This window comes from Panthera tigris, chromosome A2, assembly GCF_018350195.1.
Source record: "Panthera tigris isolate Pti1 chromosome A2, P.tigris_Pti1_mat1.1, whole genome shotgun sequence".
NCBI lineage: Eukaryota > Metazoa > Chordata > Mammalia > Carnivora > Felidae > Panthera > Panthera tigris.
Genome location: NC_056661.1, coordinates 73,789,496 through 73,816,959, shown reverse-complemented (window position 1 = coordinate 73,816,959; position 27,464 = coordinate 73,789,496). Strand labels below are relative to the sequence as shown.

The 27,464-nt window shown below is 44.9% G+C and overlaps 1 protein-coding gene across 3 annotated transcripts in view; it reads left to right on the top strand.

Moving 5' to 3' along the window:
• Nucleotides 1-27,464, top strand: part of POU6F2 (POU class 6 homeobox 2) — a 460,222-nt gene that overhangs the window by 405,189 nt on the left and 27,569 nt on the right. For all 3 annotated transcript variants that reach the window (XM_042963900.1, XM_042963892.1, XM_042963895.1), the window contains one exon: nucleotides 964-1,104. In XM_042963900.1, coding sequence (XP_042819834.1) covers nucleotides 964-1,104 — 141 coding nt within the window. The remainder of the gene's footprint in view (nucleotides 1-963; nucleotides 1,105-27,464) is intronic.

The window sequence follows — 27,464 nt, the reverse complement described above, 5'->3', positions numbered from 1 at the left end:
CAGATTTTAGTTCAGGCTACACTTTTGCCTCATGGTCAGAAGGCCTGAAAACCTGTGGCGTGGAAAATTGGCAGGATAAAGAATATTGAATTGGTCTCCATGGAAAAACAGGTTTTGGCAGCTATAACCTCCTCCTTGAGTGGGTTCCCCCCCAACCCAAGTCAAATTCTCCTCTCTCTTTCCTTGCCCCAGGAAAAAGACCAGGGGAAGACCATATATTAGCTTAGACAGCAAGCAGATAGATATCAACATGACCATTCACCAAAGGACCTTCCTCATTGGCCTTGAACCCCATAGTCAGGGTGAGCCCCCCTGCCCACCCGCCCCGCCGAAAGTCTCAACCCTAAGCTCACCCTCTGAGAGCACAGAGGCTGGAGGTTTCTATTTCTACTGACTTTGGTTTCCTTCTTCCTTGAAGAAAGGGAGTGAGGCATCCATCTTATCCAATGACCCTAAAAGAAACTGCAATTCAGAAACGAAAATGATAAATTTATTTGCAGAAATCCTTCACATCTGTCCCTCCCCTCCAATCCTGCTCCAAACCTACTTTAATCCACAACCAGTCTGCTTACCTCAAGGAAGGGAGACATTTCCCCAGGGTTTTATTTAGGCTAGGGGACAAAATCCAGGGACTTCTTCAAAGTCACTCGTCCACCTGGCAAGACTCTCACGGCCCGCTGCAACCACAAGGCCCACCTCACTCTCTCCTGGGGCTAGTCCTGAACCCAGTCTCCACTCTTTTCTTTCCAGCCTCCTTTCCAGCCACCCGCCCCCACCCCCACCCCCTACCCCGCCACCCCAAGAGCCCACAGCTTCAGAGCGAATGTTCACCAGGCTCCCTCTGGTGGGTTCCGGGCCCTTTGCATGAGCCAGTTGAGTGAGAACTTCTTCCCCCACATGAATGTTGTATCCTTGTGCTGTGCCTCTCTTGGTGGTTCACCCTGATCTTTTCTCTCTTTGCAGCTGGTTAATAATCCACTAACAAGTCAGGCTGCAGCGGCTGCAGCCGCCATGGGCTCCATAGCAAGCTCACAGGCCTTTGGCAATGCCCTCTCCAGCCTTCAGGGGGTCACGGGTCAACTAGTTACTAATGCACAAGGACAGGTGAGTGGGAGATGGGAACAAGAGTGAATCTTTATGGCAGATGGAACTCGGAAAGGAAATGAATTTCTTTTGCATGACAGTGATATGTAACCGCATCTATTCGAGGCAAATAAATAATGTTTACTAGCAATGTCAAGAATAGGAGAAGGGTTGGGAGGTGTTTCTATATTTTAGAAACAAGATTTTTTTCCCCCTTCCTCTAGAATGTCTTACGTTTTTATTTTGTTTTTATTTCTGTACAACGGTTCTTGTTCTGACCTTAACTGAAGGAAATACTTTTCGTGATGGGGCAGTCTTTAAAAAAAAAAAAGTAAATTTTAAAAACAAAACTTCAGTTCTGCTTATGTATTTATTCTTTTTAAACTGGGACGGTGGGGGAAACTGGTAAGTTTCCTTCTCTAATTGCTCTAAGATTTCTAAACTAGTCCTAAGCAAGCCAATTTCTGACTAATATGGGGACCTGATGGAAAGAATCGGGCCGTCCTGTAAGAGAAACAAAGGAAAGGGGGGAGAAGCCTCTTGCTGATTCTCCTGGAAGCTCCTGGGAGTTTCTTGTATGCCTGCAGGCTTACTTCAGTCTGCCGGGACCATCGAACCTTCCTCATGTCATGGGCAGCGTGACGGTTCCCTTACACCACTCGTGTGGCCACGTCGTGGTCCCCAGGACACTGACGAAGCTTCATATGAGGGCAGCTCCCCCTTTAAGACCCCAGTAAACCTGAAAGCTCCATGAAGAGCAAACTGGAGTTAAAGCTGAGGGGATCAGAAGTACCCTCCGTTCAAAGGCTTGGCACAGACCCTCGGTGGTTAGGGCACCTTCACCTCAACTGTGGCCGTTGCTGAGGGTGGAGGAGCAGGTAGAAGACGCTAGCATCATCTCCAGGATTTTTCCTCCCAGAGTTATTTTACGGATCCCTGCTTGGCCTGCTCTGTGGAGAACAGGAATTGCAGTGTCTTGAACCCTGTTTTTATTTTACATAAAGAGTAAACAGAGATGCATTATAAGCTAAACCGTCTCAATCTACGTCCCAGGGAAAAAAAAGCTGACCTTGTTATATTTCCTGGGCGGGTGCAGGATTGTCCCGTCAGAACCCCGAGGGCTGAACGATGGAGCTTGTCAAAGAGCAGCCCCAGGTAATGAATCATCTTATCACAGGTGCACACCACACATATTAAAGGAGGGTTGTATGAACACGGTGCCCTCCACAGTCACCTTTCAATGTCGGCTTTAACCCTTGTTCCAATCCCTTTTCATCAAAGGATCATTTTATGCAGCCGGCTCTAAATGGAGGCTCTCAAAAGCCTATTAAGATTTCTGAACGGACAGGGTTTGGGTGTGGAGGAAAAGTTGGTTATAATATCTATAACTCACACTCAGATCAGGTCAGTCCTGGAAGCTGCTTCCTAGAGTTATGCCCCAAATGGAACACCCCAATTCATTCCTGCCAGGCAGCTGGCCCTTGAGATGTAAATTTTAAGAGGTCCAGATGGAAAGCATATCCACCGATGTGCATTTCCCCCTGATTTTTCTGTCCCAGTGTCCAAGTAAAATGTGCCACTGTGCCCCACCGCTTGAGAATTTGTGATGGAGAAAATGCTTTATTGCTTAGGAGTTATTAGGAGTGTATTCTTCCGGTGATTTAATGGCTGATCATTTTGCCAGTTACAAATCCATCCCCTTCCTAGGGGCTAGAGTTACAGCCTTTGCTCTGTTTGGCCTTTGCCGACTTCCATCCCAGGGGGGTAGCTCTCCCGGCCCGAGAGTTCCCACAGGAAAATGAGCTTTCAATTAAAACCTTGGTTCATACTCTGCGTATGTAGAAGAAGGCCCGATTTTATTTTAAAATTCTTCTGTTTTAGACACTGTGCTGATAGGTGATTTGATATGGTCCACAAATCTCCTAAAGTGGGAAAGGAAAAAAAAAAAGACCTACATTCACAGAGGAATCAATATTGCCCGCTCGTGATGTCTTGTCTGAGAGTTTTAGAAACATGCCCAATGGTACCATGTGCCAGAGACGACCAAGCTACTCCCATTTCCAAAGTAGATGAATTGGCCATGTTCCCGTAGTGCTGTGGGGTTTTTTTTTTTTAATCTTTGTAATATAAACACAATCATCTTCCCAGAAAAAAAAGCATATGCCCTGCACTTCTTGATACAAAGATACTCATGTGAGCCTTATGAGGTGGCCAGATGGCACCAAAAAAGGAGGACAAAAATTATTTGGGGGGTGTGTGTGTGTGTGTGTGCACGCACGCGCGCTCCTTTTGCTTGTATTAATGTGGTACAGAAAAATAAGATCACGTTGGAATCAGGTTAATACAATTAGCCTTGCTCAAAAAGCCGTGTAAACTAGAATTACTTTATCCAGCCCATTTTCAATCCCTTAAAAATCTCCACAGAGCTTTCCCAGAAAAGGTACAAAGAGAAAACTCTTAATATATTTATAGATTCTTTCATTTGAGTTCTTGACATCAACTATTTGTTACATTGGAAAGTTTGCCCAGAAGAAATAACATTAAACTCTACACCTATGTTTGAAAAGCATGTTTTATGCCACTGATACTTTGGGGAGGTCGGGCTGTCGAGGTGGCACAAAATACCCTGATTCTTGCTCTCCGCTGCTAAGATTTTCTTGGCTACCTGGAAGCCAAGAGAGGATTAGCCGGGAAAGAGCCCTCACTGAATTCGGATCTGCCTGAGATACGGTTTAAGCTCCCCTTTCTTCTCATTCTGGACCTGGGAGAAATCAATGACTTAACTTCCCTAAACTAGAGCCTCATCCTCAAAGCTCTAAGGTAGCCCCTGTGAGGAGGCCTGTGCCAGTGGCGATTCTAGATTCCAGGTCTTCCCACTCAGTGAGGTGGGCACCCTCCCCACACAGGGAGACATGTCCCAATCCCAAAAAGAAGAAAGCCCACCCCCCTGGGACTTGCAGCTTGGTTTCCTTGTCTTGGAATCTGATTGTTTCTATTTACTAGATTTCAGTGCATTTAAAGGGAAGGGAAATCTCCATTTATTTATGGTCTTTTATTTCCTGTTCTTTGGTTTATTTATCTTAATTTTTTAAGTTTATTTTGAGAGAGAGAGCATGCAAACAAGGGAGGGGCAGAGAGAGAGAGAATGGGAGAGAGAGAATCCCAAGCAGGCTCCACACTGTCAGCACAGAGCCCAACTCGGGGCTCGAACTCATGAATTGTGAGATCACGGCTTGAGCTGAAATCAAGAGTCAGACGCTTAACTGACTGAGCCACCCACCCTGGTGCCCCTGCTTTTTTAAAAACCAGTAGTTATCAGTTAATTCTCTTACCTTTCTGACTCTGCCATTCATTTTCAGTTAATACAGAAGTCAGATATTATTCCAGAGAGTGATTAATTCTAACAGAAATTCTGCATTCTAAAGTCACAAAACACATATCTTACCCAGGAATGTTATAGTATTTTAAAATTGTATCATACCCAACTTCATCCTGAAGGAGCAAGTTCCCTATTGGTGATTGGCGATCATGAAATTTATCATGACTATCACAGTGCTGAGAATAACATTCTAGGGCTGTTTGCTTACCAAATCAGGAACTCATGTGAGTGTGGAAGTCAGACAATGAGATGAGCACCAGCTATAGACTTGTTTGAACCCCAAGTCAGCCAGTAACTAACAAGCTCTGTGACCTTCAGTAAATTACTTGAGCTCTCTGAACTTCAGTTTCACCATAAAATAAGGATAGATATAAAATCTGAGTCCCTAGATTATGAAGATTAGGTGAGGTAAGGTGTGTAAAAAGCCTACCATGGTCCATGAGTATACAGTTAAAGACTCATACTAATAAGTGGCTGCAATAATTATCATCATCTTCATCATCATCATCATTGTGGTTTAGAGTCTTGTCTAGCATTTTCTGGAAACCTATCTTTGGTTTGGGTATATATAGCAAGAAGTAGTACAGCATACAGGCAAGAAGAATGGGTTCTAGAACCAAACAGCCATTCATCGGCTGTTGGACCTCGGGCAATTGACTTACCCTCTCTCGTGCCTCAGTTTCCTCGTCTGAAAAATGGGGATCAAAATGGAAGCAGCTTCTAGGATTTAAGAGCTTAGCATGTAGTCAGGCACATAGTCGTCATTCAATAATGCTAACACTCAGTATATGCTATCTGTGATTATTAGTCTAGGTGCGATATGGTTGCAGTTCACACTGAGTGTGCTCGCTGTGTGTGTGAGGAGTTTGAGAATGTGAGAATCTCAGCAGAGTAAAACATCAAGTTACTTTAGGGAAATCTTATCCTTACCCTGGATAGTTCAGTAGGGGGCGTGCGTGTGTGTGTGTGTGTGTGTGTGTGTGTGTTCTTAACACTCATTCAGTGGGTATGTTCAGGATTTGGCAAGTAGATTTCCCATCGATTTGTTCAGCTCTAGAATTGGCTTCCCTTGTGCCCCTGGCAATATCTCCTTATTGGCATTATTGCAGAAAAGTAAAAGCAAATGAAATTTCATTTTATCCTGGGGCTAAGGAAAAGCATTTTACATTTTAACTGAAGCTCAGAATGTTTCCTGATGAAATTAGTTCTGGACCGCTGTGAAATTTTCTTAAGTGGCACCAAGTCAAGCCAAAGTCCCTCCCTCCCTTCCTTAAAGAGCCAGCCAAGTAAAACAAACAAACAAACAAACAACATTACTTTTCCTAATGTATAGAAAGAAGAAAAAATTAAAAGCACTTGCCCATTCAATTCAGTACCCAAGAATACACATAGCATTATATGAATAAATAATGGCTGAGCAGAACACTTTAGCCAGACGGAAGGATTTGCAGTAGGTAGGAGCTGCCTCCTAAGAGGAACACAGGCCAAAATGGAAGAAAAGCAGTCTGCTGACACAATAGTAGCCTATGCATCGTAGCTTAAAAAGGACACCCTTGAATGTGCAAAACCACGGAGGGTGAGTTGCTTGTATTCAGCAGCCCTGGGCTGGAGGAGGGCAGGTGGCGAGGCAGGAATGTCACCAAGTACTGTGTTTGTGCACATCGACATTCTAATATCCTGACCTTCAAATATGTGAAAAACATTGTCTTAGAATTGAAGAAACATGATGCGTACTTATGTTGGGGAATTCCTCTGAATTCGAATAATCAAAAGCTAAAGAACATCTCTCGAAGACGGTAGAGCAGCTAAGACCATGGGCTTGGAAGGAAACAGGTCTGATTGGAACACATTTCTAGCTATGTGGTCTTGGGGGTCTTGGGTAAGTTATGGAACTTTACCGAGCCTCTGTTTTCCTCATCAGTGAAATGGGAGTGATAAGATGTGTCACATACATTGTTGTGGGGTTAAACATGACAGTAGCAGGAAATGTGTTCAGCACAGTGCCTGATATGTCTTAAGTATTTAATAAATTACATGAATGTATCAATAAATCAATGCTATAGCTTTTTAGAATGAAAAGCTGGCAATGGAGCCTGAACTATGGGTTGCTAAAGGAATTCAACACCTAATTTAAATAGAAAGATGAGAATCTTTTAGAGAGAATCACTACACGTTGAATGGAAATGAAGCTATAATAAATGCAAATCTCAGCCAAAGAATTGAGATATAATGAATTTATTCAGTAAGTGTCCATTGAACTTCTCTGTGGGTTTTATTAGATCTGTGCAGGAGAACAAATAAAACCATAGCTGCCCACATTTGTAAAACTAATTTCAAACCCTGTGCCAAGGAGATAAAGTGTGCAACTTTGACAATGTGACCAGAGCAAATGAGGTACATTAGACACATCCAGCTAAAGCCATTTGATCAGGAATTTAGGGAGTTTTGCACATACTCTTTTACTCTATTTTTTATAATGAACCACATTAAATGTATAAAAAAGCGAAAAAATAACTTTTTACCAAAAAAAATTTCAAAAGGATCGTTGCTCAACCACATTAACGTAAGATTAACATAAATGTTAAGATATTAACATTTTTCCGCATAAGCTTCAGCCCTCTTGCTTATTTTTAAAAGAAATAAAGGGATAAAGCTGAGACCTTGGCACTCCCCCCCACCCCCGCTTCCCAAGGTGATACTGTGATAGCATTGGTAATTCGTTTAATGTAAGTTTTGCATCTTTACTAAAAAATTATATCTTTTTTAAAAGGTACAAAATCATATGTACAGAATACCATTTTTAATACAAACAGTACAGTATATTGCTTACACATTTTGCATAACTAAGAATCAAACATGGTTTGTTGAAAATACAGGGTAGGTGTCTGCATATTCTTCCCCAAATATAAACAGAACAATCTATTTAGGTAATGGTTTTGGCCATGTTTTTAAACCCAAACTCAAAACAGTCTGACAAAGGATTTTATTTTCTCCTTTGCAAATATCACTATACAAAGTCTTAAAAAGTGTAAAAATTCAATCACATGCACTGGAATACACTTCAAATAAGCTTCTTTTTTTTTGTCGCATTTTTTAACACTTTTTAAATCAGCTCTTTCTAGAGACTCGGAAAGAAATGTTCATGGGGTTAGTAATATTATAAGAATTTTACCCTGGCTTCATCTCAGTAATAAAGATGAAACAGTAGCAACAATAAACAACCTCGATCTTTCTACTAACATATCAAATTTCCCCTTTGAGCCCAATTGAGAGCTTTATTTCCTCATTTCGGAAGAGGCCATTGCATTAAAGCAGCGTCTCCCTAAGTGTGCGCCTTGGAAATGAACGAGCCCTTGGAGACGGCGCACAAACCAGGGTTCCCCGGGCTGGACGCCGGGTGGCGCCGCGCCTCTGGCGCCGCCGCTGATGTGTTCGGATGGGGCCGGGCAATTCTGTTGTGACGCGCCGCGGACCCCCTTTAACTTTTCCTGATCCTGCTTTCCCCAGACTTCCTGTCCGCAACATTTAGAGTTGACGTCGGCAAAGCGCACTTCGGGAAAGGCTGCGGGAAGTCACTTCCTATCCACGCTTTGGATCGTGTGATAATGATTTAAATCGGAAAGGAGCCCCCTCCTGGGATTTGCGCGCTGAGGTCCGGAGGGCGCGCACACACCTGGGAGCGCGTTTGCGGGGAGCAGGTGGACAGCGCGGCTCTGCCCCCGGGGCTGTGCTGGCAGCGCTAGGCCAGTCCCCCGGCCCCCGCTGGGACGCTCTCCCCCGAGCGACAGGTCAGGGCTGGAGTGCAGGGTGCCGGCTGGTGGTGGGGGGCGGGGGGGTGACCCGAGGCCTGGCCCTCGGGTCCTGGGTCCTCGCCCTTCTAAGGAGTGGGGCTCCCTGGACGGTAAACGGCGCTAATGAGTCCTGATGGCCCAGGGCTCCGCAGTGATTTCGCGGGAGGTGAATATGACGGGAAGCCTCGCTTCTGGCGCGGCTCGGCTGCTGACACGTAGGACGTAACCGGGTCTCAGAGCCGGTCAACGCCAGCAGCAGAAGCGTGCTCTGTCCCTCATCATGACAGCCAGATGTTCAGCCCAGACCTTCGCTGCCCTACCAGAGGTCGCTCCAACCCCCGCCCCGCGCTCTCCTTCTTGCCCCCATTTTTAAAATGAAAGGGTTAATCCCGTTAATGCCATCAACCCAAAGAGCTGGCCAACTTGAAGAACCAAAAATAAAGCACCCTCTGAACTCTTTCTCCCTACTCACCACGCCTCAGGGCAACCTGTCCTGTGCAATTAAAGGGGTGGCCAAAAATACACAATTAAAAAAAATAAAATCTCAGTTTAGGAGATTTTCCCTGCAGAATGAGTCAGGAGAGAACCAAGCTCTCTCTTATCTAAAGCAGAATTTTGGATTGTGGTGCTGTTGCTTCCTTCCCACCCCCCCCCACCCCCCACCCCCCCCCCCCCCCGCCTCTAACCCCTACGTTAAAAAAAAGAAAATCTTCATCTATGAGTATTTCGTTTTGCTGGGAATGGGAAATGTGTCCTTGTGTAGGCTCCTCAGTAGAGACTGGGCACATCCTTTGTGGCTAAATAGGAAAGAGGCCAGTTAACTAACGCAGCAACCTAATTAACAGCTGTAATTCTAAACAGGTAACAGTTACCAACCACATGCCATGCACAGAGGGCGCCCTCAGAGCTCCTCTGACTTCTCACATCTTGGTTTCACTAGCGTGGTGAAACAAAATACTACCACCTAATGCTCATGTAGCTTGTTTCAGTGTGCGAAGTTCTAGACCCATGTGAGTTCTTAGAAGAGCCCCAGGTTTAGCTGAACATTCCTTCAGGCTAAGTGGTTTCTAGAAAAAGAATCATGGAATCAATGACGTCTCCCAGGCACTGAGCCTTCACCATGGGGCTGGTATCATCTGTGATTCTGCCAGAGCACTTGACCGTAGTTTGATTACCCTAGCTGTGCACAGGAGCACACTTTTGGGGTGACGCCGCTAGGAACTGGGCAGAACTGACATCCGAGCCCAGAGTCCACACCCATCCTCCCACACCACCCTCACTTGCTTGCGTTTAAAGACCTAGGTTCATTTCCTGGATGTTCTCTTAGATAGGTCACAAACTCGCAAAACGTTGTCACTCCATCTCCAAATGAGAACTGTAAGTCTTGCCCTATCAACCTCAAAGATCTCTGTTGAAGGTATATAAACACATACACTTGACAACTATTAAAAGCTATACACCTTGCCAAAATATGTTCTTTTAATCAATATTCTCACCGTTACTATTTTTGCTGATCAAAGGAACTGGAGAACTAGGTTCAGGGAAGTCTCTGATAGAGCAATGAGACAATCTTGATTAAAAAAAAAAAAAAGACCTCAGGTCTCCACTTTATCTTGCTGGGGAAAAATCAACCTCAAGGCATCAAGGTCTGGGGGACTAGAGGCCACCTGCCTTCCAGCGTGGCATTCTAGCCATGAGGGAAGAGTGGGTTCTCACCAAAGTGAGCTTTTCTGAGCCAAACAGGAAAATCTGTCTCAGTGACTCTTCAGTTGGGGTTTTTTGTAGTATCACACAGCAAAATGATTTTGGAATTGAGGAATTTCCCGAAGTGACAAGGCCTTCTACATTTCTATATCCTTCCCTTTGGAAGCTATCCTTCTAAAGAAGTAAGCCCTTCCAAAGAAAAAGAGAACTATCTAATACTGTATTATGAGTCTAAGAAACCACTGATGTTATGTTATACCATCAATTTAAGAACAGCTTTTTCTGAATGGAAGAAAATACTACCACTTTTTTTTATGTTTATTTTTTGAGAGAGAGAGAGGGAGGGAGGGAGAGAGAGTGTGTGTGCATGAGATGGGAGGGACAGAGAGAGAGGGAGACACAGGATCCAATGCAGGCTCCCCACTGTCAGTGCTGAGCCCGCCAGATGCAGGGCCCAAACCCCAACCATGAGATCTTGACCTGAGCCGAATTCAGGAGTCAGACACTTAACAGACTGAGCCACCCAGGCACCCCCAAAATACTACCACCTTAAACAGATATATCAGTTGTTAGGGCAACCTAATTTCACAAATATTAAAAATAGGAAAAAGATGTGGGAGTCCTATAATTGAGGAAATATGTTATTTATTTGATAAATAACCTTAACCAAATCCAGTGTCAAAAAGACTGTACTGTGGGCTGTACAGTAACAAGTCAAGGATGGAAGTGAAAACTATTTATGTCTCAGTTTTCCCAACTAGAGAATGAAAATTAGACTTGATTTGGGGCTGAGGATAAGGAAAGAGGCAGTACTGAATTTTGACCCAGCTTCCCTAGAGCAACACTAACTTTTTTAGCGAACAATTTTTATGGTTAAGCAGAACATTATTAGAGAGGGACAACCTTCCATTCACATGTGAGATGCATTCAACCTCTAAATAAATGTCCACTGGACCGTTTAATACACCATATGCCCAAAGATGCACCCCAACTTTCTTGTTGACATTATGCATTCTTCTTCTGTTTTTTTTTTAATTTTTTAGTCTTTATTTTTGAGAGAGAGAGAGAGAGAGAGAGAGAGAGAGAGAGCATGAGCAGGGGAGGAACAGAGAGAGAGGGAGACACAGAATCCAAAGCAGGCTCCAGACTCCGAGCTGTCATGTCAGCACAGACCCCAACGTGGGGCTCAAACTCATGAGCCGTGAGATCATGACCTAAGCCAAAGTCGGATGTTTAACCAACTGAAGCACCCAGATGCTTCATCATGATGCATTCTTCTTAGATACGTGGGCAACATTCCTCAATCATACACCAATAAGGGAGAAATGAGAAATAGATCAGAAATAGGTAAGAACGGAAAAGTCACAACTCAGAACAGCAAGAGGAGCCAGGTTCAAGTTCAAACATACAGAAGTAGGCCTTGGCACAATCCAATTGAACTTAATGCATTAGCCATAGAACGTTGCTCCGAACTGCTGTTCGTCTCCTCCACTAACCTTGTCCATCTTATAAAAATAACAATAGAAGTAGATCCTAAGAAGACGTCGTAAGTTGGAGGACACAGAATGACAGTAAAGTCAGGATGGGATACAACTTAGAAGTGAATGGCATCAATCACGCCCCACGCCAAGGGCACACACACAAAAACACATTACACATTCCCTTGCTCTGCCACTTGTCAATAGATATTCACAACCGCCCAGTCTCTCAGAGTTACAGAGGTGGACAGTGCGAAGGTCCACATGCTCACGTGGAAGGCACCCGCGGTCAATGGCACAGGCGTTGAAGTTAGACACCAACCCCAAGCAAGGCAGCTAGCCTTCCTCGGCTGTGGTTCTCACTTCCACGCACTGACGACGTAGCTTTCCCTCAGGGTTATTAGAGGGATTAGTGCTAACGGTAATAAAATTCATAAATTCCTGCCGTCGATTGCACGCTTTCTGCATACCAAAGAGTGCTTAGCATTCGATATATTATTTCATATCACCATTGCACAGCCATGGAATATGGTTTATCCCTATTGTACAGATTAAGAAACTTCTAAGAGCACCCAGCTGGAAATAGCAGGATCCAAACTCAGTTGTGTCTGATACCAGAGATCGCTCTCAGTCACTGTGCTCTAATAATAGTTTAAAACTTTTTGCTTCCGTCACTGATGTATCCCAAGTGGCTAGAATAACACCTGGCCTACATTAAGCATAGACACAGTAATAAAATCTGTGGAGGAAATGAATAGAGCATTTCATATACGCTAATATGCTATTCAATAAGCACCTCACATACATTCATCATTTCATTTCATTCTTACACTGATCGTGCACCATTATCTCTAAAGGAAACAGGGGTTCAGAAAAGTTAACCAGCTTCCCGGGCCACCCACTTAGCAAGGGGGAGAGTCTGGACTCGAGGCCACACGCGGCTGCTTCGAAGCGGGGCTTTCCTCTGAGTGAAACTGCTCTCAGCCTCACGGAAATAAGTGCCTAATACCGTGCCTGCCATATAGCAGCCTTTCCGTAAAGATCACGTGCTCCTTACCTCTCTATATTTTAATCCACTTAGGGTGGCTGATCTAAGGTAGAGTCTGTTTATTATATTGAAGTTTTATATGGAAATGCTTTTAAGGATCCAGTGTTACTGTACCTGATGAAAATGGCATTGTCTACTTACTTAACTTTCTTCAGTTTTCCAAACCACTAATGTTTCAGCATTGTTGGAAGGAGTAAAAGTAATAAAGGATGTTAAATGCTTGGCACAGCCCTGGCGCTTAGTGAGAAGCAAGCGAGGCCCGCCTCTCCCGTCTCACTCCCTTGACCACGTGCGTCTTAGAAGCCATGGTCACTCCGGCATGTAGAGGGCTAGGCTGACGATTTTGAGTCTGATGCCCACACCATTCGTAACAGGTGAAGCCAGCTCCCTTGGCTGGGCGATGACTAGTTTGCCTCTCTAACGTGATTGTGTGGCTGCTGGACACGTAGCATCCACTTTTCCTTTTAAGAAAACGTTGCACTTCATTTCATCAAAAGGCAGGGCCACCAGAGTATTACCCGCTGGGTTCATTTAACTATGTTCGTTTCCTTGATGCTCTAGAATAAAAAGCATTTCCATCTACCTTCAATAAATCTGCAGGTGATGTTAGCAAGCTCTCCCAGGCAACCAAAAGGAAGAGATGGAGTGATGTGTGCAGCCAGAAAAAACAAAAATCTGTTTCAAATTCACATGGAGTTTGAGGGTTTGATTGCAAGTGGATTTTAATGTAGGATTTTTCAGTATCATTGAATTATAAAAGAACTATTTAATTTTTTAATATAAAGAGTAACATCCTTAAGACGAAGGGAACTTAAATCAATTACATTTAAAAGGTGATATTCATGGAGCGCCTGGGTGAATCAGTGGGTTAAGCTTCTGGCTCTTGATCTCAGATCAGGTCATGATCTCTTGGTTTGTGAGTTTGAGCCCCACATTGGGCTCTGCGCTGAGAGGGCAGAGCCTACTTGGGTTCTCTCTCTCCCTCTGTTTCTGCCCTGCTTGCACTCTAAATCTCCCTCTCAGAATAAAAAAATAAACATTAAAAAAATAAATAAAAAATAAAAGGAGATTTGCAAATTACTTAGGTGAACACAAAAGGAAGTGACATGCATTCTGAGAGCTCATTTTGATTTTTTGAGATCACAAAATCATATACATTTAAAAATATTATTTATTTATTTATGTTTTTATTTGAGAGAGAGAGAGAGAGAGACAAAGCGAGCGGGGAAGGGCAGAGATAGAGACACAGAATCTGAAGCAGATTCCAGGCTCCGAGCTGTTAGCACAGAGCCCAACACAGGGCTCGAACTCACAAACTGTGAGATCGTCACCTCAGCCGAAGTTGGATGCTCAATCAACTGAGCCACCCAGATGCCCCTACATTTAAAAATATTTTTAAAAGTCGAGTTCCTGCTCCTCTCAGCTCACACAGCGATAAGACAGTAGAAATGGGGATAGTGTTGATGGTTTTAAGTATCTAGATTTGTTCCTGCTATCTAGAACCTAGATGAATCAGAAAGTACTAAGGACTTATCCTTCTCAGAAGGCAGATCCGATACCAAGACCATTGCTAAAAATGCCCTAAATTTTTTAGAGAAGTTAAGTAGATTATCTTATAGCTAGGGATTAATAGTTTTGTGACTAAATGTCTCAATTGTTCTTCAATGTAGGCGTCACTATACCAACTTCTATATTGTTTAACAATATATATGTATAGTTTGCATATGATTTCATCTGGCATACAGAATATGTGAAGTGTATTTCTGATAAGGCTATCCTTCAAAGTAGCTTTTGAAATTAAAAATTCCAAAATTCATACTGCTGGTATAAATTCTAACATTTTTAAGAATTTTTTTAGAGAGAGAGAATGCACGAGCAGGGGAGAAGGGCAGAGGGAAAGAGAAAGAATCCCAAGCAGGCTCCCCACTCAGTGCCAGGCCTGACGTGGGGCCCATTCCCATGACCCTGGGATCATGACCTGAGCCAAAATCAAGAGTCGGAGGCTTAAACCGACTGAGCCACCCAGGGACCCCTAAATTATAAACTATTGAGCTTAGAACAGGTCAGTTGAAAAATCAGTAGAGTGGTGGTTTATTCACAATGATAAATTACATTTTTCCAGGACCAAGTGTGAGGTGCTAGAGTCCACACACACACACACACACACGGACATCTAAAATAGGAAGCCCAGAACTATGAGACACCACCATAGGATGAGTTCAGTGGCCCTTTCTAATTACATCCATTCAAACCTGCCTGCTGGTTAGGGGTAAGAAGGCAGACTGGTCACCTCTGAAAATGAGGATGCCATTTTATGAGAAAAATTCATCAGCATCATTCTAATGAGTTATGGTCTTTGTTGTGAGAAATGAGAAATGCCATGGTCTCACCCTAAAGAACACTAAAAAAGCATTACAAAGAAGAAATTGAAAAAGTAATATATGTTACGGTGATGAGAACAACTTCTTTTCTGATTGAACAGATAGATAAATATTGCAAGCAAAGATCAAAATACATTTAATTTTGCCACAACAATGGATATTTTCTTCACAAAAAGCTTGTGAATCATCCTGGACTCATGGACCCCGGACGGGGATAAACAGATGCATCTTTAATGACTCTTGGAGTGGTTTCATTTCCCACCCTTCTTTTTTTTTAGATGCTTATTTTGTTGTTTATATTAATTTAAATTTAGTTTTGCAGGCTGAATGCCCCACAGCACTAGGTGATTCTAAATATGAGCAGCACTTTCTTGAGCAATTGCCAAACCTTTCCTTCACCAGTTCCAACTGCTCCAAAGAACCTAGAATATTGGAGACCACTGGTCCCCGATTGAGGGTTTTTTTTTGTTCTCATTGCTATTGCTTTCTTTTTTTCCCCCCCTCCCATCTGGGAAGAAATATAAACTATACAGTTCATAGGTCTGGGGCTTCATTTAGGGATGTTTACTAAAGCTTCTAAGGACCAAGGCTGAGTCACACTGAAAGGTGTTCTCCCAAGCAATAAATAACATTAATCTGATTTAGTCCCTTAATCTGGCATCGGCAGGCAGAAGCAGAAATACTTCCCCACACGCTAGGTGTTTTTTGCTGGTATTAAAACTTACAGTCTTAGGCAAAGCCATATAAAATCTTGCAAAAGTTGGCCTTTCTGCAAAATGATGGCTTCACGACAGTTATGATCCTCTTTTGACTGTCCCTTTTGAAGGGATAGATAATGTTTTAGGAATTCCTTAGTGTTGGCAGCTGCAAAGAAATAAATAGTAGTCAGAGTTTAATTTGTAGTCATTAGGGGACAAGGGGAAGCGATCGTGAAAGAACAGATGTTTCCAGTTCATCCTTAAGAATTCGTCTCTGCTATCTGTCACGTGGAACATCCTGCAGGACAAACATACTGACTCTTAAAACAGAATTGTAAAACCTCTTCAGAGACCTGGAAATTGGAGCATTACATCACATTCACCAACATTTCCATTTCCTACCATTGACAATAAAGTGAGAGGCCACAAACTGAAACCAAGGCCACAATGGCTTGACGGCAGTTGCTTTTGTAGGAGATGTCACGCGTGCCCTTGTTACAAATTCGCCATGGATTGAACCAAGCGTTTTTTAAAATTCCAATGAGGATTCTATAGATAGGAAAGTTGTACCACATTCTTAGACGAAGAGGGAGGGAGCTTTGTGAGAGCGCGGTGGAACTGAGCCCTCGTTTACCACAAAATGAATTCATCCGGATCCTGGTAGTGGAATCAAGACGGCAGATATCTTACGATTGTGCTGTGGCCCTTGAGGAGGAACATCGTTCTATGCAAACAGAAGGTCACTCCCCACCGTGTGCCTGTCATTCTTACTCTCCAGTGGGAAACCAGCAGTTTCAGTGTATGTTCTTGGGGACCAGAGGTCCCGATGGATCTACTTCGACCTATTCCCCTGATTGCCACCTGACTTCTTCAGGCATTAAAACCAGCAAATCACTTTACAATCAAAGTGATTTTATTTTGGGGCCCCTGGGTGGCTCAGTCGGTTAAGCGTCCGACTTCGGCTCAGGTCATGATCTCGCGGTCCATGGGTTCGAGCCCCGCGTCGGGCTCTGTGCTGACAGCTCAGAGCCTGGAGCCCGCTTCGGATTCTGTGTCTCCCTCTCTCTGCCTCTCCCCTGTTCATGCTCTGTCTCTCTCTGTCTCAAAAATAAATAAACGTTAAAAAAAATTTTTTTTAATTAAAAAAAAGTGATTTTATTTTATTTTTTCCAATACATGAAATTCAAAGTGATTTTAAAACAAAATTTAGGGTCATCAGATATTTTTCAGACTCCCCAAAGCTAGAATAGTGCCCGGCACAGAGTGGGCACTCATTAGTGGGATGTAGAAATCAAATTTTAATAATATTGGCCTTCTTCTAAGATTAAACAAAAACACCTGCTACTTTTCAGGAGGAAATAAAAACCACTTGCAATGAAGGGTGAATTCAGCTGTCCAGTGAGCATGCAAATAGTCAGTCCTCAAAAGCAGGGACCGCAGGAGATCACCTCAAGCCACTGATAACTGCGGCTGTTTTCCCAGAAGGAGAAAAGAGCTTGCAGGACTCATCAATGGCAGGGGCTTTAGCATTATATAATTGGTGCCATCTTGACCGTCCCGCCCACTGGGAACCTGGGCTTTCTTCCTCATTGGCAGGTTGCTGGTGCCAGAGGCAGCAAGATTTACAGAACGTTCTTGTTAATCCAAAAAGAAAGGATTTTCACAAATTCAGATGGCTGGGTGATATCCCGGTCTTCTACCTGACAACAGGTGGTATGACCTAGTGCTGGGCACACAGCGGGCCCCCGAAACGATTTGCAGAGTGTGCGAGTGAGTGAGCGAGTGGATATGTAAGGGATCAGTTTGTGCATGAAGCAAATCCATGAATAAAACAACACCCTTAATTTTGAAGCCATTCAGAGTAAAGCAGAAATGTTCAATTGCCTGGCTTTTCCAGACAAAGTTGAAGAGCTTTTATCCCTTTGCTAGAATCATCTACAGTTACCCCCCATACTCCACTCTTTTTGACAGTGAATGTGGCCAATATGTCTGTATTATCTCTTCATACAAATATACTTTCAATATGTAAAATATTAATATTTGTATGAACACCCAAACTCATTTACTCAAAGCCTTTGAGTATATACTAACCATAAGTGATAAATTTCCAAGGAATGGTCATGAACTAAAGTGGCAAGTTCTCTGTCCATTTCCAAAAGAATCTCTCCAAATTTCACTTCCCTTGCCTAAGGAAAATGGCATCTAGTGCTGAAGAGTCTTTTTATTTGGGCTTTTCTGGGAGAACCTTTTCTGTATCACTGGGTATTTCTTTCCAGTCATAGATAAAGCCAGTCCACTTTTGATTCCACATCATGCCCAATCAAACCTTGAGCTAATATCTTGCAAAATTGACCCTCTCCTCTTTTGTCTTCCTCATGCCTCCTTCTAGTTAAGTAAACGCAGAGTGGTAGAGGAAAAACAGAACCATGGAGAAATAAAGAACTCCCAAAGAATCCAGAGCTTACCTATATCTATCATTTAGTAGAGTAGAATAAATCTATCACGCAGATACAATTTGAAAACTTGGGTTGAAGGTGGACACCTATACTAAGTTCGAGAAAAGGATTCATTTCCTGGACACTGAGCCCTGCCCACCAGTCACTGCAGGAATAATCCATACTGGCAATTCCAATGACTCCACTTAGTTCTTATCTCAACATACGATCATCTTGTGCACGTTTAATTTAGTCTTTTGATTATACTCTGGATCAAAATTAGTATTCTGTCAATGTTTCCTAATGCTTGAGTGGGAACCCAAATAAAAGAGAAATAGAAAATGTCACATTTAGAGGTGCCTAGGTGACTCAGTTGGTTAAGCATCCAACTTTGGCTCAGGTCATGATCTCACGGTTTGTGGGTTTGAGCCCCGCGTCGGGCTCTGTGCTAACAGCTCAGAGCCCGGAGCCTGCTTCCGATTCTGTGTCTCCCCTTCACTGTTCCTCCCCTGCTCACACTCTGTGTGTGTCTCTCTCTGTCTCAAAAATAAATAAACTTACAAAAAAATTGTAATGCCATATTTACAGTAAAATATGCAAGAACAGGTATTACAATGCATCTTAAAATGAAAAATTCACAACAACAACAAAAAACCCCACCACACCTGCATTCAGAGTATGGAGTGTGCCAGATTCAGTTGTAGTGTTACTATAATAGGAACTGTCAACAGTTCAGAACGTGGCTGCGGCTGCTAACTTCGTTTTGCCAAAGGACTCAAGAAGGATTCAGGTCCAATAAGAATGATCATTGTATCAACTGAGTTGACTCTTACCTGGGAGACCTGTCAGCTTTCTGAGATGTGGAGTTTCTTCCACAATGTTTGCTGCTACTGGGCCGCATAACCAGGGTTCCGGCCGTGCTCTATAAGCAAATCATTCCTATAAGACATCTTTGGAATTGACATGATTTTTCCTGTCTTAGATCATTAGGATCGAGTGGGATCCTTTTCCCCCCTGCCTTATCATTTGGAATTGGAAAACAAAGGCCTAGCCATTAGATTTCTTCTGTCTTCACAATTAAAGACAGTGTTTGAGAGTGGGCTTGGGAGTTTGGGGTAGGCTTGTGCTAATTAAAGAGAAGAGAACAAATGGAGACCCATAATGCACATCTTTATCGTACCTTATAAATACCGCTGATCACTGATGAGAATAATCTTGCTAAGATACTGCCAAAAGACTATGTCAAAACTCCTCCTGACTCTTCTGACCTTCCCTTGTGTTTGGTATATTACTGTTTTCTCCTTTGGTGGGCACTGGATTTCCCTGTGGTTGTTTTTAGGTTTTCAAAAGCTTCAGTAGAATTTCAGCAGCAAAGGCCTGGCAATAGTTTCCATTTTCAAGTGGGTGGAAACTTCCACACTTAATGTTACACCTAGAGGCAACTACCTCCCCGAACTAAACTGAATTCATAGTTTATGGGAAAGTGTCTATTCTGCTCACAATTTTAAATCCTCCCGTGAGTAGCTTGATAAATCCTCTCTTCTCTCCCATATCTCTTTCTTGCCTTCATTTCTCCTTTCCCTTCCAAGCATTCTTAGTTAACAAAGTCCTGTGTCCCCTAATTACTCACCCTTAATGGTTAAGGTAAAGGCAGTTCGTATCTTTACCTGTTTTTAAAATTATAGATAGGAATGGCTTAGAAAATACTCGCTAGTAGTCATGATTAAGTCGTGTTTATTTTTTTTTAAGTTTATTTCGAGAGAGATAGAGAGAGTGCGTGCATATGCACAAGTGAGGGAGGGGCAGAGAAAGTGGGAAAAAGAGAGAGAGAGAGAGAGAGAATCCCAAGCAGACTCTGCACTGTCATTGCAGAGCCTGACGTGGGGCTTGAACTCACAAACCATAAGATCATGACCTGAGCCAAAGTCAATGCTCAACCAACTGAGCCACCCGGCCGTCCCAGGTCATGTTCAATTTATACAAAACCACTTAACCATGGGCCCTAAATGCTAAAACTGGAAGAAAACCAAAGAGACAGTACATTCTTCTCACACGTGCCCCTCACACATTCAGGGCTGAGATAGCCTGAAAGGGTGGGAGAGCAGGATCTCTTCGTCACATGATTGACGGTATCCACCCCCTTCCCACAAAGTTGGGGAAAGAGGACAGAACGATATAAGCATCAGAACCTCTCACTGTCTCTGTCAACCTTCTCAGTGGCCACAGGCCATCCCGTCCCCTTGGATTTACATGCAGGCTCTTGCCCCACTACTTCTCTTAGGCACTCAGGGAAACGCAGTCTTCTACAGTGACTGTAATCTGGTCCCTCTGTCTTTCCCTGTTGGAATGATTCTCCTCTCTTCAGCTGGCTCTGTTCCTGACAGGCTGAGGTGGGAAGCAGACAGATGGACATAAAAATGGCCTTTTTTTAAGTGAACTGTCATGAGAAGGCCTCTGCTCTCTGGGCCAACAGATGGCTCAAGCCAGCAGTCTCGTGAGGTCTTCTGAGGCCCAGCTGGAACCTTCCAAGGGCACATGGCTATAGGCAATGTGTTTTCCTCCAGCTGCACACTCCCCTGTCAGGGATTAGTTTTCTCCAGTCCACTCTTCGAGGCTATCTCTGTGATGCTGTCCCAGTACATGTTCCCCAGGGGGTCCTGCAGGACAGGATTTTAAATGGCTCAGACCGGTGATAACGGGTCCAGGGAAATACTCACATGTCTTTGCCTGTTCTCGGTGGGAGGATAGCAAGTGCCAATGCAGCACAGCCCTCTCTCTCTGTAGCTCTCTCTGTGTTTCTCTCTGTCTCTGTCTCTCTCTCATCCCTCTCCTTTCTCTTCCTTCCTCTTCCTCACTCTTCTTTTTCTCTCTTCCCTTCTCTGCTCAAAAGCACAGCCTCTCAGCTTTAGAATCCTCAGGTGTATGTTCCCCAAACGTGAGGGGACAATATTTACTCAGCCACCTTCGTTAACCTGGAGGTGAGAAGAAACTCCCCATGCCCCATGCCCGGGAGTGAGGAAGACACGCAGGATTTCCAAACTTTTCTGCGTCTGTCCTCTGAGATCTGGAATTGTCTGGCTGGTTTTCAGCATACTAGTCTGGTCCCTCCTTGAGAATGCAACATCTACTGAACGTTGGTGCTTCTATGGAAACTTCCAATTTAGCATTCTATTAAACTACTGTCTTCTGTTCTTCATGATAAACTGCTTTCATGGTGAAATCAATATGCAGAAAAATACAAAGGAGCTTACACAAATTAGTGCAAATGCCAGGAGTTACCACACAGGCACGTAAGCAAAATCAAGTTGTGAATGAACATTTATCGAACACCTATTTGGTCAGTCAAGTAGTATACGGTGATTTGTGTACATTACCCTATTTAGTCCTCATAATACCCTCACAAAGTGGACATTATTATTCTCATTTAACAGATGACTATCCTGAGGTTCTAGGAGGTGAAGTAATTTACCAACAATATCCCGCTGGTTAGTGGCAAAGCCTGGGCTTGAACCTGGCCAGTGGGGAATTTTATTCCTCTATATGCATATCCTAAATTTTATTAAGGACATTACCTTCAATGGCTATTAAGATTTTAGAGGAGAAGATTGTTTTTATTGCTGTCATTGCTATCTTTGCAGCATCAGGTTTCATGCAAATTATCCTTCTCTTAATGTGACTGAATGATCCTGACACCTCAAATTCTTCACTCTTGTCTGAGTGTGTTTCCAAAGTTGAAAACCAATAGTAGAGCATCCAGGAGGGATCCTAATCCTAACTGACAGTGGGAAACAGTGGGTAGGTAGGTCTTCCCAGGGGTGGAGCACCTCTCAATACCCATAACACAAGTGTCCAAATGTACACCTTAAATTCTTTTTCAGAGTTGTTCATTAAAGAACTACGTGTCAGCCTTTTTTTTTTTTTTCACATCGGTCTAAGATAATTTGTCTCACATCCTGGACTTCAACGATGCCACCTTGAGACACATTGCCATTCCCTATGCCCATACCCAAGCCAGACATTGTTAATCACTGGTGATGCTGTTTTTTTCCTGAACCTTAGAACCTTCAGAGTTCGAGGAAGCCATGGCCAACTGATTGGCGTTGCCTGCAAGATTAAATCCAATTGTCTTTGGTTGAAGTGTCTTCCTCTACTGAAGCTCATCGGCTTCCCTTCATGCCTTTCTCATTCTCTGGTTCAGGTTCTCTGCTAAAGCTCCTCTCAACATCCACACCTCTCTTTTTCCCCATCTTGGACAGAACCAAATGCCGGGAGGCATGAGTTTGCATCTTGGAAAAATCAATTTTGTTTGGGGAATCATTGTATTCTCCTACTTGTCCTGGAATCAGCATCCTAACCAGAGCTGCCAGAATAATTCTAAGTGGGTTTAACCTTACAACAGGAGCACAGAGAGACTAAACTCAATGTGTTGTATAAAGACAAAACCATCCCTTAAAGAAAGAGACAGAATGGCTGTTGCCAGTCCAGAAAGAAGGGGAAGATGATGGGCTGTTTCTGTCCTGGTGATCGCTCACACCAGCTCCCTCGCTCTCCGGTGCTCTTTGTTCAATGCTGGTGTTAACAAAAGCCTCTTGACCAAAAAGTGCTGAGGTTACACAAATATTTGGCAAAGGATTGTCTCTGCTGATGGATTGGAGATGCTGAGAAAGTCACCAATTTACAACGTTGACGGATTTCCTCTTCTTAAAGATATGAGCAACAAAATTACTTGTCAATTTGACATCTGCAAACACATTCTCCGTCGCAGAGTTTAACAGCGTGTCATAGACAATTACGACATGTGGCCCATCAGACGACTTGTCTGGGTGCCCGGGGCTTCTGTGATTCCACCCTCAGCTGCTGCTGATGACACTACATGCGGGCAGCGAATAAATTCAGGGCATGTTACCCTCCATCAGTTCAAATCCATCCCTACTGAGTACCTCAGCCAACCTGAAGTCCATAAGGGCACGGTAATGTAACGCGGTGACCCTGAATTGCTGAGATTTGCTACAGTCCCAAGATCATCTTTATGATGGCTAAAGTCAGAATTGTGGCTGAATTAACAACAGTCACTGTTGGGTGTAAGCCACCCCAATTTTTATGGAAACAGGGATACATGTGCTGTTTTACACCAGTGGCCATCTTAACAATATTTTTTAGGTGGTCTTGTGACACAGGCTTTATTCTCAGTTTTGGTTTATGCTCCCAACTCCTCTAAGGAGAAAGCCAAGGGGACATGAGCAGCAACCACCAAATAAGTCCCCTGTCAGAGAGGGCAGAACTCCTTTAGGTCGAAAGTTATCATTCCAGTACCAGTAAGGGCCTTGGCCTGGTTAGAGCATTCATCAGAGATGAGTCATTACTGTGAGAGCAGGGGCAAAGACATCAGGGATCATCGCAAACGATGCCTGAGCTGTTTGCTGTGGGATTGATGGGGCAATAACTTCACTCACAAATTTCTAATGTTGCAACCTAGGCATAAAGTAGGCCATGCTTTTTGAATTGAGGTGGAAGTCCACGAATCCAGCCACCCCCACGTCAAGGATTCATGGGGGCATTTTGCGTCGCACTTGGACACCTACGATAGCAGCGTAGCAACTGATCTGTGGTCCGTAGTCTCTCGCCACTTCAGTCCATTCTCTCCACACCTTTGTGTTCCTCCCCACCCCTCAAAAACCATCACTGAAGCCCCTGACCCAGGAATTGGACCCTTCCCTGGCAACCTGTCCCTGCTCCACTGTTTCAACCCTCTTGCTTGAAAACTAGTCAATGCCTCATCCCCCAAGTTTCTCACCTCCAGCTGGTCTCTTGTTTGGAGTAGGTTCTCCACTTTGCCAAATCCCACCCAACCCTCAAGACTCTGCCCCACCCCCATTTCTTCCATCAGGTCTTCCGACCACCCTCATCGTTCTTCCTCTGATATCACTCATTCATTCCTAATAGTTCTTTGAGCACCCACCAGAAGGATATATAGACTCTTTTTTTTAATATTTTTTTATGTTTATTTTTATTTTTGAGAGAGACAGAGACAGAGACAGAGAGTGAGTAGGGGAGGGGCAGAGAGACAGAGGGAGACATAGAATCCGAAGCAGGTTCCAGGCTCCGAGCTGTCAGCGCAGAGCCCAATGTGGGGCTTGAACTCACGAACCGTGAGATCAATGACCTGAGCCAAAGTCAGATGCTTAATGGACTGAGCCACCCAGGTGCCCCAAGAGATTCTTTTTTTTCTTACTTTATTGATTTATTTTGAGAGAGAGAGAGAGAGCGCGCTCAGGGAGGGACAGACAAAGAGGGAAACAGAGAATCCCAAGCAGGCTCCACGCTGTCAGCGCAGAGCCCAACCCACGGCTTGAACTCACGAACAGTGAGATTATGACCTAAGCCAAAATCAAGAGTCAGATGCTTCACCGACTGAGCCACCCAGGTGCCCCCTGGATACAGAGATTCTTATTGGATAGTCCCTGCCACTTTGTGGCACATATCATTTCTCTGTCGAATTGTTAGAATCTTGGCATGTGATGTACCTGTCTTCTTGCTTCCTCCTCTGCCCCCAACTGTATCTTCTTGGTGTCCTCCATGGTGTATGACACCACACTCTAGGTAGAGAAGGGTCCACACCCGTTAGTTTGTGCCACCAGAGTCTTCAGCATCTGCTAGGAGAGCTGGAAGTTCTCTTGTGCAACTGATGCCTTGCTCAGGAGTCACAGCCTGCTGGCCTCGTTGGCTCAGTGACACATCCTTCCATCAGGAAATCCTTAGCACTGGGAGCCAGAAGCTCAAACTCGAAAGGCTGGTCTTAGGGCCTCGCATGTCTCAGAAGCATCCTCTCTCTCTTTGCCCTCGAGTCAGAGCTCCCCTAACACCAAACATCAGTTTTAATTTCTGGATTCACTTGGCATACGTGCAGATATGGATATTTCCCTTGACTAGCAAAAGGCCCTTAATTTAAAGTACAATTTCTACAAGTAAAACCGCCAGTTTTGGGCAAGGGCCAAAAGCCTCACACCATGGCTGCTTAGGCGCCTCTGGCTTCCTTATGGAGATCTCTCTGGAGTCAGGATCCCAGGTGGCATCTGGGTGAGATCTGTGGAAACACCGAGAGGAATCGGAGCCAACCCAAGCAGAATAGGCACGTCTGGGAATTTTTAGACGACACAGTATGTGATCCTCTCTACCCACCACGAATGGGAGATAGTTAAAATCAGCATGTGGTAGTGCACTGGGGAATATTAGAAAACTCGCCATGACGGGGCGCCTGGGTGGCTCAGTTGGTTGAGCGTCTGACTCTTGATTTCGGCTCAGGTCACGATCTCATGGTTAGTGGGTTGGAGCCCCTCAGTGGGCTCTGTGCTGGCAGTGTGGTGCCTGCTTGGGATTCTCTCTCTCCCCCTCCCCTGCTCATATGCTCTCTCTCTTTTTCAAAATAAATAAACTTAGGGAAAAACTCCCACAATGCACTGCCAAGTTTTTGACATGCTGAGATGGTTGCCCCAGCGCCCCTGCAAGGGGAACAAAAACGAGAAACCCATGGCTTCACAGAACGCTGCCCACCCCCGCCCCCCACCTGGCAGCCAAACCCTCCTTATTAAAGGTCCTCGCAGTCATGCAGTTCCAGATCCCTCTGGCTCGGCCACTAGTGTGCCCTACCCTCAGCAAGTGATGCTGGGGCTCACGAGAGAGAGGAGCTGGTGGGGAGGAGACGCCAGTGACACCATGTTTTAGTAATGTCGAACACGGTACTGGGAGCGAGGCTGCACTCAGGGGAAAGGCTGGGGGAGTCGTTTGCATTCGCCTTTCTTCTTTCCACCAGGAAAGCAGGCAAAGCGGCTCATTACCGCGAGGCGAGCACAGACTGGTGTCAATCTTCTTGGGGCACAATGCCTCCCAGCCTCTGTGTGCTCTGCAGCTGTCAGGTGCCGCGCCTCGCTCCCAAGCCTTCTCCCGGCTTAGATGCACACTGGCTCCTCAACACGGTGACATCCTGCCTAAAATAGAACCCACAGCCCTGCCCCCTGAATGCATCCGGCTTCCACAGGCCTTCCAGCGAGGCCGATCCCGTGGGGTGGGGCTTCTCAGGCCTAAGACACGGGGAAGCCAGAGGGGACAGGTGAGCACAGGTGCGGGACAGGGGGCCTGCTCCCCAGGCCTCCCGACACTGCCCGTGGGGTCAGAGGAACAGCCTGTGAATCCTGAGCTGCTCAGAGCAAGACCACTCATCAAGAAAGCACTTATGTGCTCTAAAGGACTGATGCAGACCTGACCTTGCAGCACTGATAGGGCGCGTTCAGGGCCATGCTGCAGGCGGGACGTTGCAGGTGCTGCGCTCAGTGAGACTCTGGAGCTGCAGGCTCCCCAGGGACCTGCGCACCTCTCTCGCTCTCGAAGTACCTACTGGATCTTCACTGGCAGTAAGACAACTGCCACCGATACTTAGGATTCACACAGCGGCTCCGGTGGTGCCGCCCCACAGAGGCTTTGGTGGTGGGAACAACGGCCAGTGGGGAGGGGCAGTTTCTCCGTCATCATCTCAGTCACTGAACGGTGCGGGCTTGTGGTTCTTCCCGGGTCCTCGCTGCATCCGGGATCCCAAAGGTAGCTGAGTCTAGACACCATTCATTCCGAAGACATTTACTGAGAACCTATGTCCGAAGCCCTCTTGGAGTACAGTGTGGGCAGGAAACAGAATCATTTATAAACTCAGACCACAGGCAGCCTATTGCCTGGAGGAAAATTGCAAACGGGACACAGTGCCCTCCCTGACAAGCGGGTCCCCTCCCGTGTCCTCCATGTGGTGGGCACCAGGTGACATAATGGAAGACCAAGCATCCGGGGGTCAGCCGGACCTGGACTCCAGCTCTGTCACTTACAAACTCTTCCATCAGGTGACAGGTAGCCTCCATGGTCTTATCCACTTAAAGGGGGCGGGACTGATGCCCACTTCATAGCTGTTGTAAGAATGTGGAATGAATGAAACCATATACATGAGAGCACTTCCTGGGACAGTATTATTAATATGTCCTGGTGGCCCCCAGGCCACGTTACCACAGTTCACATCTGGGAGGGGACCCTGGAAGGTGACTCAAAAGATCCTGTGCTGTGCAGGAGGAAGCATCCAACCGCCGGTTCCGTGACTCCCCCAGGAGAGTCCATAAGCTGGGGAAACATCGATCATATTTTCGTTTTGCAAGGATTAAATTTGTCCCTAGCAACACACAACTGTGATCTACGTTTCCAGGCCTCAGAGACACGCTGCACATTTGCTGCCCTGCCCGCTGCTCCCTTTGTCCTTAGCACAGTGACTGGGTCCAGCCGGGCCCCTCCTGCTGGACACTCCACACCATCCCTTCACTGAAGCCAGAAGCTACCAGATGCAACAAGAAACCTCTGCCACCGGCCACCGGAGCCTTGAAACTCTAACCCTGAGGACCCAGTGTCAAACCCATTGTTTCAAATGCACGTTTTCAAAA